The sequence below is a fragment of the Lacerta agilis genome, chromosome 5, assembly GCF_009819535.1.
Source record: "Lacerta agilis isolate rLacAgi1 chromosome 5, rLacAgi1.pri, whole genome shotgun sequence".
Taxonomy (NCBI): Eukaryota; Metazoa; Chordata; class Lepidosauria; order Squamata; family Lacertidae; genus Lacerta; species Lacerta agilis.
The window spans coordinates 11,743,327-11,757,922 of NC_046316.1; the positions used below are offsets into that span (position 1 = coordinate 11,743,327).

At 42.3% G+C, this 14,596-nt stretch overlaps 1 protein-coding gene across 3 annotated transcripts in view; it reads right to left on the bottom strand.

Moving 5' to 3' along the window:
• The window catches only part of SEC24C (SEC24 homolog C, COPII coat complex component), a 36,284-nt gene that overhangs the window by 2,779 nt on the left and 18,909 nt on the right, over positions 1-14,596 (bottom strand). For all 3 annotated transcript variants that reach the window (XM_033148595.1, XM_033148594.1, XM_033148593.1), the window contains 12 exons: positions 13,463-13,601; positions 12,362-12,477; positions 11,510-11,634; positions 10,868-11,059; positions 9,481-9,574; positions 7,984-8,100; positions 5,492-5,662; positions 4,347-4,443; positions 4,026-4,171; positions 3,670-3,808; positions 1,990-2,108; positions 888-1,067 (listed from right to left, as the gene is read on the bottom strand). In XM_033148595.1, the coding sequence (XP_033004486.1) occupies positions 888-1,067; positions 1,990-2,108; positions 3,670-3,808; positions 4,026-4,171; positions 4,347-4,443; positions 5,492-5,662; positions 7,984-8,100; positions 9,481-9,574; positions 10,868-11,059; positions 11,510-11,634; positions 12,362-12,477; positions 13,463-13,601 (1,635 nt within the window). The remainder of the gene's footprint in view (positions 1-887; positions 1,068-1,989; positions 2,109-3,669; positions 3,809-4,025; positions 4,172-4,346; positions 4,444-5,491; positions 5,663-7,983; positions 8,101-9,480; positions 9,575-10,867; positions 11,060-11,509; positions 11,635-12,361; positions 12,478-13,462; positions 13,602-14,596) is intronic.

Sequence of the window (14,596 nt, forward strand, 5' to 3'; positions counted from 1 at the left end):
AGATCCGACCTCCAAAGAATGTGCTGCAGCTGTTGCTGCCACTGTGACTTTGCCAATGTGGTGGTGGCAGTGGCAATGCATTCCTTGGAGCCCAGATCTTCTGCCCCTGAGGATCCTGCAGCCCGTGAAAGTCGCCTCATGGGTGGAAAAGAATATTCCATAGCTGGGGTGCTATTGCTGAGAAGTTCTCTGGTGAGCCATGGATCTCCTAATCTCGTGCAACAATGGCACTGCCAGAACAGCCTTCCCAGCTAACCTCAAACCTGGCCAAAATTATATGGGGAAGAGGTGCTGCCCCATCAGACACCTGCCCTAAGATGTTAATAACCTTTACATTGGCAGAACTGGCTGAGAATACCACCCAATTTCCCTGTATCAAGGGGATGCAAACAGGGCTCAACAATTCCTGGCTGGTGTTGGTACACAACCAAAAGTTGTGGTCTCCAGGATGCTGATGCAGGATGCAAGTGGACTTGCACTGCCTTCCTTACATCCTGATGCAGTTCCAGGTTTACAGCTGGAAAGTGTGAAAGAGGGATATTGTGTGGTATCGCACAGGAATCACGGCTCCTTGTTCAGACACTTGTGCCCAATTTCCCAAGACTACTAACAGGCTGAACTGAAGGGTAGCACTGTGCATGGAGTCTCCTGATACTCTTGCAGTACCAGGGAGAACAATACTTTTTATTTCCTTATATAGCAGGCATGACTTGACATAAACACAACTGTATGTGTCAGAGATCCAACAGAAGAAATGTTACAATTTCTTAAGTTACAAGTACTCTCAACTTAGACAAAGCAGCCTCACTCAAACATCTTAATTCCCCCTTATTCCATGAATTGTACGTTTAAGCAATTACAAGTCTTCTATGTGCAGAAGTGCTTACCAGCGGCAGGAGTCTAGGGTAAAAGAAAACATTTGTATCTGCCACATCCATGGAGGTGATTAGCTGGCGGATGTAGGATCGGTCATCAGTGGTGACTTCTGTCCCAGGCTGAAGCACATCACTTTTCAAAACACAGTTCAGATACACAGGGAGCAGTTTCATGCATTCAGGAAGAATCAGCTGAAAGTGGTAAGAGACGAAATGAGAGAAAATCACTTGTTAGGGAAAGTGGTGGCAGAGAGAAAGAGAACTTACGAGCATTTTAACCTTGTAAAAATTGAAGAGAATCATTGATAACAGTGGCATAGATGTAAAACAGGCATGTCCAAAGTCCTAATCTGGCCCGCTGGTTGGTTTAATCCGGCCCCTGTGGCAGTTTATTTCCTGGGGTAAAATCCTAAAAAAGGCTCAACAAATATGGTCGGCCCTTCACTTCATCAAATCTGGCCCTCTTTGAAAAAAGTTTGGACACCACTGATGTAAAAGAAACAAAACCCTCAGTCTCTAACAAAGATCAGAGTAACTGCTTCAGGAGATTCTTTAATTTCTACTGCTGTATTTCAAACTAAAACTGCAACCTATCGTAAATATCAGAAGAGACCTGAAAACAACTTCCTTGAACACTGTTTAGTACATAGTGCATATTCTGTAGCATGTGGCTTGCTTACAGGCAGGGGCCTTTGAAGTAAACTGCCTTAAAAGCAATTGCTTCTACAACCACTTGCAGCTCAAGAAATACTATGGTCTGGACTGCGTATGTTGATCGGAGCTAGTGAATGGATTTGTCCCTGTGTTTGGGCTTACATGTTCTTTCAAGGTTCTCTTCACCTGCAATACTATGGTGAAGTATCTTCACTATCACTGTGCTATTAACATTATCGTAAGACAATAACTCAGGTTCATTTCTCGGATTCATAAAGTTCATGAAATGCAGGAAGGCTGGAGCCGCTACCCTATTTCACAAAGCAACTATCTGGAAGGCAGTTCTAAGGAGCGAGCCAGAAGGTTCCTTTCCATGTTAGCATCATTATTAGATAGACCACTTCCAGCTGCTCTCCCAGTTTTCCAATTCAGGATTAGTACCCCACAACCAAGAAGTTACCTGTCCGGCAGAAGAAGGGCTAGCACAGTTTTTCCGGTAGCATGCCAGTATCTGCGCACACTGGTTGATCAGCGTATCTCTCACTGTCTTGACTGGATTGTTCAGAACTCCACGATATGCTTTAGGAAAAGAACAACATGTTGCTTAGAAAGTCCTATGCAAGCTGATGTAAAAAAATATTTAAGTAAGTCGCCTGGAAAACCATCAAGAAGGTATCTTGTGCTGCTGTGGTAATATGAGGCTGCTTTGGACTGAGTCAGTCCATGGCTCCACCTACTGTAGTTAAGTGCTGTCCACTGGCTGGAAGTGTCTCTCCAAAGCCTCACAGACCCTTTTCCCAGCTCTGCTATCAAGAGATCTTTTAACTGGGGGTGCCAAGGACTGGACCTGGGATCTACTGCATGCAAACTACATGCTTCCCCACTATAGATCCTCATGTTAGAGAAATGGGGGGATCTTAATTGCTTTATCTTGATAAAGAGAGATCAATTGTTACTAAAACTCTTTCACCATGGACACCAGTGATTTAAGCACTACATATTGCTTAGCAGTTCTATTCTTATGACATTTATTTACACCCCACCTTTTCCCCCTGACAGGAATTAAAAGTGGCTTACAGATAAAAAAAAATTAGCCTCCCCTGAGAACATAAAGAAGGGCCTGCTGGATCAGACCAATGGCCAATCTAGTCCAGCATCTTGTTCTATGGGAAGCCCACAACCAGGACCCAAGTACAAGAGCATTTCCCCCTCTTGTGCTTTCCAACAACTGGAATTCAGAAGCATATTTCTGGGCACACGTATATTAAGTTCTATACCCCAGAATCTGTTTATAATAACTTGTATAGTAATGTAGCCAATCTGCACATTCTAAATGGAGAATTCTTAAATAGGAAAATTAACTTTATAGATATGATGACATTTTAAAGGATGAAAGTCCTCCTGCAAAGGATGTTTCTCCCTGTCCAAATATGAAAGATATGGATGATAGTGGGAGCCATGCATGTTGTGGAATCCGTTTCTCGGATCAGGTTTTTTACTCAATATCTGATAATTATGCTTTACTTCATTAAGCCCTCTTGCTTGCAATAAAAATTATGGCTGATACATTCCATGTGTTTATTTTGGCAGCCTCTCTTAAAGGCGAGTCCATGGTTTCAGGCCACACAATGATGTAATGTAGTGCTAAATCACACGCATGCTGGCAAACCGAGGGGATCCATTTGTCATAGGCTGAAATAGTTGGGAGAAAACATAAGCAAGGTTTTTTTTCTATCATTAGCCATGGTCTTAAGACACTGTGAGAACAGGCTTAGTCAAAGCAGATTATTCTATTGCTCTTATATGTAGATCTACCACTCACTGTGCAAACTGTCTTTAACTACATAAAAAAATTGTACACACAAAAGCTTATACCAAAAACAAACTTAGTCGGTCTCTAAGGTGCTACTGGACAATATATATATGTGTGTGTGTGTGTGTGTGTGTGTGCGCGCGCGCGCGCGTACACACACACACACACACATCGACTTTGTCTTTAACTACATTTGCTTGGAAGGCAGCACACACCCATTTACATTAAACATTAAACTATATTCACAGTACAAGAAGAATGTTCCCTCCCAAAGCTTCTTGTGAATAGTTGTCTTCTCCAAGAAAGTGTTACAAGTCTACCCCTTACCAAATTTGGCCAAGAAGTTGATAAGTGTGTCCGTCTCACAGTTTCTATAAAGATCAGCCAGCTGAGTGCAGCAGTTCAAGGAGAGGTTGTGAATACGCAGTCGCCTCTGTCCTGCACAACTTGTATACAATATAGCACACTACATGAGAGAGATTACAAGCAGAACCGTTAGCATGCGAAAGAAAGAGTTCGGTACCACTACATGGGCTTCCAACAAATCTGACACAACTGCCGTGCTTAAATGGCTGCAGGCCTAAACAGCACTGACTATTTTGGGGCTGAAAAAGAATTGGAATAAGGGAGGGAAAACACATTTCGAAGGAACGGCCCATTATCACCCATCTCGCATGCATCACCTGAAGAAGTGCTCCACTTTCTTCACTAAGCTTATCATCATGTTTGAACTCCACGGTGATTGTTTTGTCACAGTCTAGGCCGGCTAATTCCACATCTGTGGTGTTGCTCATGTAAAAAGCTCCAAAGAAATCTGTTGCGCGAATACCTGGGAAGCAAGAGGATACGTGGTAAGAAATCCTTTGGAGTCCATCATTCCAGAAAGCTACCACTGAGCAAAAGGGATTGATACTGGCAGTATAGGGCATCCTAACTTTCGCAGGTTCGAGCGCTAGACCTCTGTACACTCCTAAAATCCAGACAGCATCTTCATAAGTACGTACCAGTGCTTGTGCGAACCCTCATCACAGCATCGAAGCCCACTTCTTTCTGAACATCTCTGCGCAAGTCGTTCAAGAAGCGTTCCTGATCCGTTTCCACCTAGTGTACACAGACAAACAGTAGGTTTCACACAACGTGTATAGAGGTGCCCCAGGGATATTAAAAGTGCTACTAGCCTTCAGTCCTAGGATAATCTTGCTAGACTCTCTCCAGGAACAAACCCTATCCCATTAAATTAACACACAAAATATGCAAGCACACCTGCAGTTTTAAAGAAACCCTATCCCATTAAATTAACACACAAAATATGTAAGCACACCTGCAGTTTTAAAGAAACCCATTATCTGTAAGCTATACAACAATCCATTGCCTCCCCAGTTCATTTCCATGCTCAATTTAAAGTGCTGGTTTTAAATTTAATAGCCCTTAGGACCTTCGGACCAGGTTACATGAAAAATGGTGTTCTGGCATACATATATACCTAAACCTGAAGCTTCTCTTTAGAGGTGCTGTTTTGTACCCATTGCTGCCCTCCCCACAAAAATGAGGCAAGGTGGGTGGCTACTACAGAGAGAGAACTGGTGTTAGCAACCCAGCCATGGGAGAGGCCTTCCAGAGGCTCACCTGGTGCCATCTTTATGGCATTTTGCCACAACGTGAAGGCTGCTTGTTTCAAACAAACTAAAAATTCTGGGCTGCCATTCTGTAAGCTATGCTTTATTTTGTACTATTAAGATCGAAATTAATCCCATATTCAGTGTATGCTGATTGGCGGAATTCACCTGAAAGCCAAGACACTCTTCTGAAAGAGAATCACTGCAAGAAACCATTGCTCTTTCTGTATGTTTTTCATCTATCCATGACATAATGTCAATTGTACATTTCATCATATACAAATGATAAGTCAAATTGTACTACTAAGCCAACAGGTTTCAGAGAAATCATGAAGCATGGCAGCGTCGCTAGTAAGTAACAACAAGAGAACTGTTCTTCATGTAACTAGAAAAGGCTTGTAGACTCCTAAAAAACCCAAACTGGTCCAATGAAAAAGTTAATCCAGCTTTTTATCTTCTCTCCTCTGAGATCAGCAGGGCAACTACTGCCTACTTAAATATGGAGCAGGCACCAAATCAAAGATAGATCATACCTGGAAAAATGTGTACTTATAAAGGGAGCCACCTGTTTGATGAGGAACAACCCCCAAGGTAGCCACATCCAAATACTGATTTGGGAACAGGAAGAGATCCACACAGCAGCCTTGTGTTACACATTCCTTGGCTAAGTTGTTATAGAAGTTTGTCTGAGGCTGAAAGAGAGTCTAGGGAGGCAAAGGGGGAGGGAAAGAGGAGCAGAGAGACAAGAAATAAGATTAATAATTGACAATTTCTGATGCAGCAGGTTTATGCTCTGCTCTCTATTCCTGATCATGTGACAAAAAAGAAGCAACAAAACCAACCACAGGGCACACTGGGACATTAAAACGTTCTACCTTCAACGATGACAATGTTGGAACATTTCACACAAGGCCAGCTTTGCAAGACCCTTGATGAATTTTCAGCCAGTTTTTAGCAAAGTTTCTTTAATGTAAAGTATTTTTACAGCATGCTTTAAGCTAAAGATTTACAAAGTGATTTACAACTTAGCAAATATAATAAATCACAATTTTGAAACCTAAAAAAAACCCACCCACCCACAATAATTTAAGAGCACAAAATATCACTAAAATCAGAACTAGATAAACAAGTAGCTCAAGTAACCTGCAAAAGGAAGTAAGGTCCTCTACAGAGTTTTTTCATCCAGCACCAAAGGTTTTGTAAGGCTTACACTACAGTGGTACCTCCGTTTTCGAACATAATCCATCCCAGAAGACCATTCGAGTTCCGAAACATTCGAAAACTGAAAACTGAATATGGAAGCCTCAATACAGAAGTCACGTGGCATGTTTGACTTCCGAGGCGCGTTTGAAAACCGAAGCATTTACATCTGGTTTTACGGTGTTCAAAAACCAAAATGTTTGTCAACGGAGATGTTCAAAAACCAAGATACCACTGTACTGCTATATTTAATAACTGCAGGTTATTCTTTGTTGTATGACTACCATATTTTTCGCTCCACAGGGCGCACCAAACCATAGGGCGCACCTAGTTTTTAGAAGAGGAAAACAAGGGGAAAAAAACATTTTTCTGGTTTTCCTCCTCTAAAAGGCTGGGAGGGGAGGCGGAGGGATGCTGCTGGTTCTTCCCCACCAACCCAGATAGCAAAAACAAGCCTGCTTTGGTGAACGGGGTTGGCAGGGAGCAACCAGCAGCATCCCTCCGCCACCGCCCCCCCCCCACCTCTGCTGCGATCAGGGATGACAGAGAGTGAAAGAAAGAGGAAGAAGGAAGGAAGGAGAGGGGGGGAGGGAGAGGGAGGGAAGAGAGAGAAGGGAGGAAGGGGTGAGAGGGAAAGAGAGAGAGAAGAGATAGATACTGCTCACCCCTCTGCCGCTGGGGGCGGTGGAGGAGGAGGGGGGTGGAGAAGCCCGATTTCGGGCTGCTCGTCCCTCCCCTGCCGCTGGGAGCCATGGCTCCGGTGGCAGTGGCATACAGTGGTACCTCGCAAGACGAATGCCTCGTGCAACGAAAAACTCGCTAGACAAAAGGGTTTTGCGGTTTTTTAGGTGACTCACCAAATGAATTTTTCTATGGTCGTGATTCGCAAGAAGAAAACATTTTGCGGTTTGTTTGTTTTTCGCACAATGCATTCCTATGGGAAACCGTGCTTCGCAAGACGAAATTTTCACAATATGAAACGACTCGCGGAACGAATAAATTTCGTCTTGCGAGGCACCACTGTACCTCTGCTCAAGGGATCCCGCTGCCATCCAGTGCCTTCGCTCCATAAGACACCTAGACATTTTCCCTTTGTTTTTAGGAGGGGGAAAGTGCGCCTTATGGAGCGAAAAATACGGTAATTACTTTCGTTCCTAGGATGCTACAAGGGTTTAGGTGGGGAACTACTAGAAGAAGCTTTAAACACTTTGCAAATAGCTTTGTTCTGAACTAGCAAGCTCAGCTCCTCTGCTCAGAATGGCAACTAGCAGGTCTGTGTGCACATCTTCCTGTTTAAAAAAGGAAGGTTCTCTCAACAATTCTCTTCCCAAGTGCTGTTCAGAGTACCTCAAGAGGCAAAGTGAATATTCAGAGTAGTTATTTTAAATTTGGTTCTAAGAATTCTGCTGAAGTGTTTTACATAAATAGGATTCTTTTTTTTTCTTGTCTGGCTGCTGAAGAAAAGGGACAGCACATGCTTTCATACTAAGTACTGCCTCTTAGGAATCTCCACATTTAAAAACAATCATTTCATTTTCTTGCTGCAAGTTACAGCAGGGAGTTACAATTAATGAAGAGATCTATACAGCTTTCTGAACCAGTATGTCCCTCAAATGTTGAAAATGACCACGTTGCCGAGAATTTCAGCTGATTTCCAGGAGAGAAAATAAGGTATGGTGTGTTTGTGTGAAATGTGCATCCTAGAAACAGGAAAGTATAAAGGAAGAAAAGCAGGCAGAGGAGTTAACAAGGAAATATTTTTCCTTAAATGAACCCACTGGTGAAGAAAAGCCAAGTGCAACCCACAAAACACAAGTCCCGCTACCTTTTCTTTATCCGTGTTTATCAGTTTCTTGTCATCTCTGTTCTTCAGCTTCCCTGGGGCCTCCGCAATAGGCAGTGATGTATGAAATATAAAGAGCTTGCCGGCACACTCTGCTGCCTGCAAGTAAGCATACAAAAGCCATTAAGTAAGACGCAAATATAACTGAGGGACTCTGGGTTCAGCGACCCTGAGTCTGCCTTCAGCAACCATATTCTCCAAACATATGTTGTCTTAAGATACTGAGTGCTGTCTGCTATAAAAAGCAATTTGGCTCCCCTAGAAGTAGAAGGCCTAAAATACTTTACATGGCCTGTCATCCAAGACAGTGCTCTGTGCAGTCTCCTTACTCTCAATATGCTGCAATATGTATTCACATAAAGGCTACTATGTTTTTCTCTTGGAGCCCCTGACGTTTGGCAAGGGAACAAAGAAACTAGAGCAAATGCTAGTAGCCACAAGCTCATTACTTGTGCCCATTACTGATGCCCACCATATCTGCCCAGAAGCCTGACTGCTACCCCTGAAAGCAGAAGACTGAAGTTTTTCAGTTACAAAATTTGGAAGGGAATAGTGGCCATATGAATTGGGGGGGCGCACACTTGGCAGCCCTCAGCTTTAACAACCAGCTACACATATATGGCTTGTACGTTTGCCAGATTAATTTAGTAGGTTTGCCAAAACTTCAGCATACCATTCACACAGCTTTGAAGTCTGAGACTGCAAGAATCAGCTTTCAAAAGGGAAAACAGCACCAGGTTTCTGAATGCCCATCTACAGTTCCTATAAATGCGTTCTCAGATAATTTAACTCCTTAAAGAAAGAAGAGCACCCACCAAGAACCCTGTGGAATCTCAAAGACAAACAGATTTATTGTGTTGTAGGTTTCTGTGGGCTAGTAGAGCTCACTGTGATGCATGAAGTGTTGGCAGATTTTTGTATGTGCTTGCAAAATGGGTATGGGGGATGTAGACATTGGGACCAAAAGGCCATGAAGATGTACAGCGCTGTGATACTTCCATGTCAGGCTCCAAAGCATGGAAAAATCGTACTTATCTTTGGAGACATACAATCCACAAAAGCTTATTGAGAAGTCTCATGACTGCGTTGGCTACCACTGGTAATGAACAATTTTTAAACAGTTCACTAGAAGTATATGGTAAAGTGTGTAGTGATAGACCAAATTCTTGCTTTCAATGCATTCCTGAAACCCAACTCCGTCTCAATTTTGCAAGATCCTCTGTGCTCACGGAACAGAATACCTCTTTGCTTTTTCGTTTTACCAGTTAGACTATCCTATAAGTTGCAAGGCAAGCTGTAGTTAAAAAGCCACTTTTAATTGTAAATTAGTTACATTTCTACAAATGCTTCATACATTTATGACCTCCTCTCAACACCTCAGCAGCTTTACAAAGTGCTGGGAAAGAGGTTTCAATACTACAACACAAAACAAAGAGATGTTAGAAGTCAGTTTAGAGTGATCATTAATGTTGAACAAACCTTCAGAGCCTCCATGCCAGCCTGAATTACTGGGGCAAACACAGTTTCTGTTTCTCTTGTATCAGCAAACATTTCTGGTATCTGATCCAGCAAGCTGCAAATCAAGGAAGTGCAAGTCAAGGGACATGTAAAATTCACCAGGTGAACTCCAGTCAGTGGAAACTGACACTTTGCAGATTAAAAATACTGACATGTTCTGTCCATTTTAACAGCTTCTGGGAAAAGGTGCTTGCTTCCTTTCCCTGCATATGGAAACAGCAGGTCTTGGGTCATGTAGTCACTTTCTTTTCCAATTGCCTGACCTTTTTTCAGAGGAGGCTCCTTTTACAGGCAAAGTGGGACAAAGCCCTGCCAAGATTCTGAACCCCCTCCCCAAAGCCAAGGCCTAGACACACAACAAAACACCAAGGCTGAGAGGAGAGGGAATTCCAGAGAACAAGTGTGACAGCAGGGACCCATTCCGAACCAAGATGCCAAGCACTTATACAATTGTACTGTCGTCTGGACAGCCCAGGACTTTCAAACACACTACTCAGGCTTGTGCTCTGGAGAGGTCAATTTTGAAGCAAAACAGCAAACTGCTTAGATGCTCACTATTTATTTGCAAGGCAGAGGAGGACCTTACAGGGAGTCACTGCCAAGGCTCTGCCATTGTGACCTCCTAGACTCCACCAAATCCATAGTTCTTCAGGCACTCTATCCACCAAATCTAAATCCTTAATTATGGTGCTGGAGGAAAATTTTGAGAGTCCCATGGACTGCAAAAAGATCAAACTTATCCATCCTTAAAGAAATCAGCCCTGAGTGCTCACTGGAAGGACAGATCCTGAAGTTAAGGCTCCAGTACTTTGGCCACCTCATGAGAAGAGAAGACTCCCTAGAAAAGACCCTGATGTTGGGAAAGATGGAGGGTACAAGGAGAAGGGGACGACAGAGGATGAGATGGTTGGACAGTGTTCTCGAAGCGACTAGCATGAGTTTGGCCAAACTGCGGGAGGCAGTGAAAGATAGGCGTGCCTGGCGTGCTCTGGTCCACGAGGTCACAAAGAGTCGGAAACGACTGAACAACTGAACAACAACAACAAGACTCCACCCAGGAGTCCCACCTAGGTGCCACCAGCATCCACTGTACTTTTTCTATATCTATAAAGGAAGGCAGTGCAAGCTCTCACAACAGAGGGTAAACCAGCCCACCACAAGAGCTGCTCCCTTTCTCTACCCCATCCTCAAAAACCACAATTATTTTAATGGGTTTCGGTACTGAATACATCATTTCCTTTAAGCTTATGTATGGGCAAAAGAAACTTAGAAATATGTGTTCCACGATAGCTACTTGAAGTAACAGGACATACAAACCATTTATCGATCTATACCAGCTCCTACTTACCTAGTGAAAACTGTGCGGGATTCATTAACATTCACCAGGAACCCATCGAGCAGAGGGACAAACATATCTGCTACATCTGACACAACCATCATTTGTGGCTGCCCCAGGGAGCTCTTCACATTATAGAAGTGCAGAACTTTGTTGTAGGTGACAAAGCCCACACGGATGGCTGATTCTTCCATGTTTCCTTCTCTGTTTTTCCCCAAAAAGGAAAAAAAGAGGGAGAATAAATTAAGTACGCCATGAAAACACACATGCAAAGTAAAGCAGCGTAAGCTCAAATAATAGTGGCACCATATGATTCTTCCATATGATTCTACAAGCAGCATTCAACTGAAAATTCCTAGCAGATAAAGAAAATAAACAAATAAATAAAACAAACCATACAATTGTCAAATGCTCCACATTGTGAGTATTTTATTGAGAGGCAAACATTTTCTAAATAAATAAATAAATAAAAAATAACATTTTCTAAATGTTTCTAAACTAAACATTTTCTAAATGTTTCTAAACTAAACATTTTCTAAATAAATAAATGGGCAACGCAGTTATGGTTCCACACAATGAGAATGTCTTGGGAAGCTTGCACCCCACATTCATCCTACTCATTCATTTATAACGGAATCTCATTTGCATGGTTACCTGGGCAGGTAGTCCAGGAGCGTCTTCAACTCTTCACAGATCAGCCTTACCAAGCCACTTCTTATTGCATTGTATGATACATCAATCATGAAAATATAAGCAGGGGGGTTGGGATACTTGTTATTCTGACAAGAGAAGAAAACACCATCACTAAGCATTAATTATTAACGTGTATTTCGCACACTGAATGCAAAAACTGTTTACAGTTCTATCTGCAACTAGTTCCACAACGCAGAGGACTTCCATTTTCCACTTTGCCTTGATAACTATGCTTCTTATGCAAGGGACAGGAAAAAATCACATCATGATCCTTAGCATCACCACACCAGAACCAAGTGGGTACCAGGTAATTATAAATAACCTGGTAGGATGTATGTCCTGCGTGAGAATTCCCAAACTTATATTACACATTCAGAGAGCAAAGTTGCTCTCCCAGTGGCTTTTCTATGGATTTAAACCCTCTTCCCTTGAGAACTCAAAGGAAGAGAATCACCAATGCACCAGTAAAAGAAAAACATATGTGAGCATTCCTCAGCTCACACCCTAGACAGGATTTCCTAAGCTTATTAAATGCATGCAAAGAATTTAAGAGCCTAGAGTCCAACACTTAGGTAAGCAGACAACTGCTCTGTGTACTTTGCCTTCTAGTTTGAAAAATCTGACAGTGGTAACCTGGTGCAGTGCTGGTTTGTATTATGTTATTTGGGTCATCATCAAGAAAATACATTTTGCTCCCTTGGCAGAATTAAAGACTTCAAGAAGAAACCCATGCAAGTCTACTGTTCCTACCTTGAGCAATGGGGCAAAAGTGACGTTTACTTAACACAACACTGTGCTTACAAGTCATCGTACCTTGCAGTAGTCAACAGTTGCCAAGAACTCATAGGACCCCAATGATAACTCAGGTCTGTCATAGTAGTCCACTCGCCTGCCCGTGTGATCCAAGTGCTGGAAGTACTGAGACGGCACTAAGGAAAGGGGAACGGGAGAAGAAAAGAGAAAGAGAAAGAAGGTCAAATACATGCACTTTCCTAAATAGGTAAATGATGTTTACCGTGGTAAGGAAGGGCACTTCAGGTACCAAACCAGGATGATTTTGACGGACACTTGGGAAAACACCACCAGTAAGAAAGAAACTGCAACTATCAAAGGCCTCCTGGGTCCAGTTTATTGCGATTTGGCCAGCTATGGACCAATTTCATGCATGACATTTCCTATTTTTGTCAATTACCCTGACCACTTCAAATAATGGAGCAGCTCCATGTTGATGAATATTGCAGTCAGCCAATTACGCAGGGATTCTCATGAAACTGAAGCTGGCATTCACTGATTCTTACACTTTTTATGTGTATACTCACAAACCAAGTCAAAGTATAGGCACAGCATGGAAAGAACAGTCTGCTACAACCAGTGTTACCTAATGAGGTCTGCAGATGTACTAAAACTGAAGAATGCCGTACCTATATACAGATTTGATGCACAGACCTCCTAAGTTTAGGAATATTTAAAGCAAGAAAAATTGCTCAAGAATCTAGTGGCATGCCTCTTCAGATAGAGCATTTTAATTGGTTTGCCCAGAATTTTACTATTACCATGAAAATACTAGCAATGTACTCTGGGATTTGTTATACCATTAGATCAGTGTTTTTCAACCACTGTTCCGCGGCACACTAGTGTGCCGCGAGATGTTGCCTGGTGTGCCGTGGGAAAAATTGAAAAATTCAAGAGAATTGCTTTATATATAGTCAATATAGGCACAGAGTTAAAATTTTTAACATTTTCTAATGGTGGTGTGCCTCGTGATTTTTTTCATGAAACAAGTGTGCCTTTGCCCAAAAAAGGTTGAAAAACACTGCATTAGATAACCTTCTTTGCACTTTGTTTGCAGCCGGAATAGAACCATCTCCCTCCCTCCCCACCCTCTATAACTGCCTCTTAATCGAAAACTCTTACCCTCAGTGACACAATTACAGAAGCAGCACTGAAATCTTCTTCCACCTTCAATGAATTGCATAAAAGGGCACATGTAGGCTTTACACCTATTGCATCGGATAGGGCCTGATTCTCCATGGTCTACCAAGTAAGGAGGAGACTGGAAAAAAAAGGAGAAAAAGGACATTGGTGCTATTTAAAGTAGCTTCCCTTTTCCTCAACAGGTGATATCTGGGAGCATGCCTTTTGCCACTTTGTGCTAGCATTCATGTCAGCAAAGCAACTTGCCTCTTCCTACATCTGTCCTGTAATATAAGATCAGCTGTGTAAGACTACACCAAGCAACAAATCCCTTATCTTTTCTTATCATGCTCTCCGTCCCAAGAAAAGAAAACCCATTCTTCAGTATAACTTTTAGCGTAGCTAAAAGCTTACAAGCTCCTTGCTTGAACCAACTTATGTTTGATTAAGAGCATCTTACTCTTAAGAGGAAGAAATATGGACCCATTTTTATTCATATCAGAGAACCAGAATCCATACTTGTATTTATAAAAAATATGTAGTGTGCTGCCATTGCAGAGGCTATAAATGAAGTCCTTAAGGCAGCAAGTACCCCTTTTCAAGGCCTCCTTGCACTAAGGAGCAAACATCTCTAAAGGACAGGTGCAGCATTTCAACCATTCTGAAAGTTGGATTTTGCTAGTCTCACTTTAACACCCCTTCTCCTAGATACATCTGAACATTAACTGATTCAGAGTGTCTTATTTCCCGCAACAGGTGGAGGACACAGCTGCCAAGCAAATCCCTGGACACTGGAAGCAACACCTGCCAATTAAAAAAAAAGTATTGCATAGCTAGGCTCTGCATGAAACTATCAAAAGGCTTTCTGGTGGCCACTGCAAAACTTTCCCCCTCCCTCAATAAGCACCAGCTTCTAAAAACCAGTTTATCAGCCTGAGATAGGAGACTACTGAATTAGATTAATAGCTCTTTTTAAATGCGAAACATCTGTCCAACTTTCATTTCTCTACAGATAGTTTTTTTTTTTTTTTTGGCTTAAAGGGTTCGAATGGCTGAAACATGTTGTAGAAAAAATTGGGTTTCATTGTGCTGTCATGCTCTAATGTGACCTAAGACAGCGATATGCAGCGAACA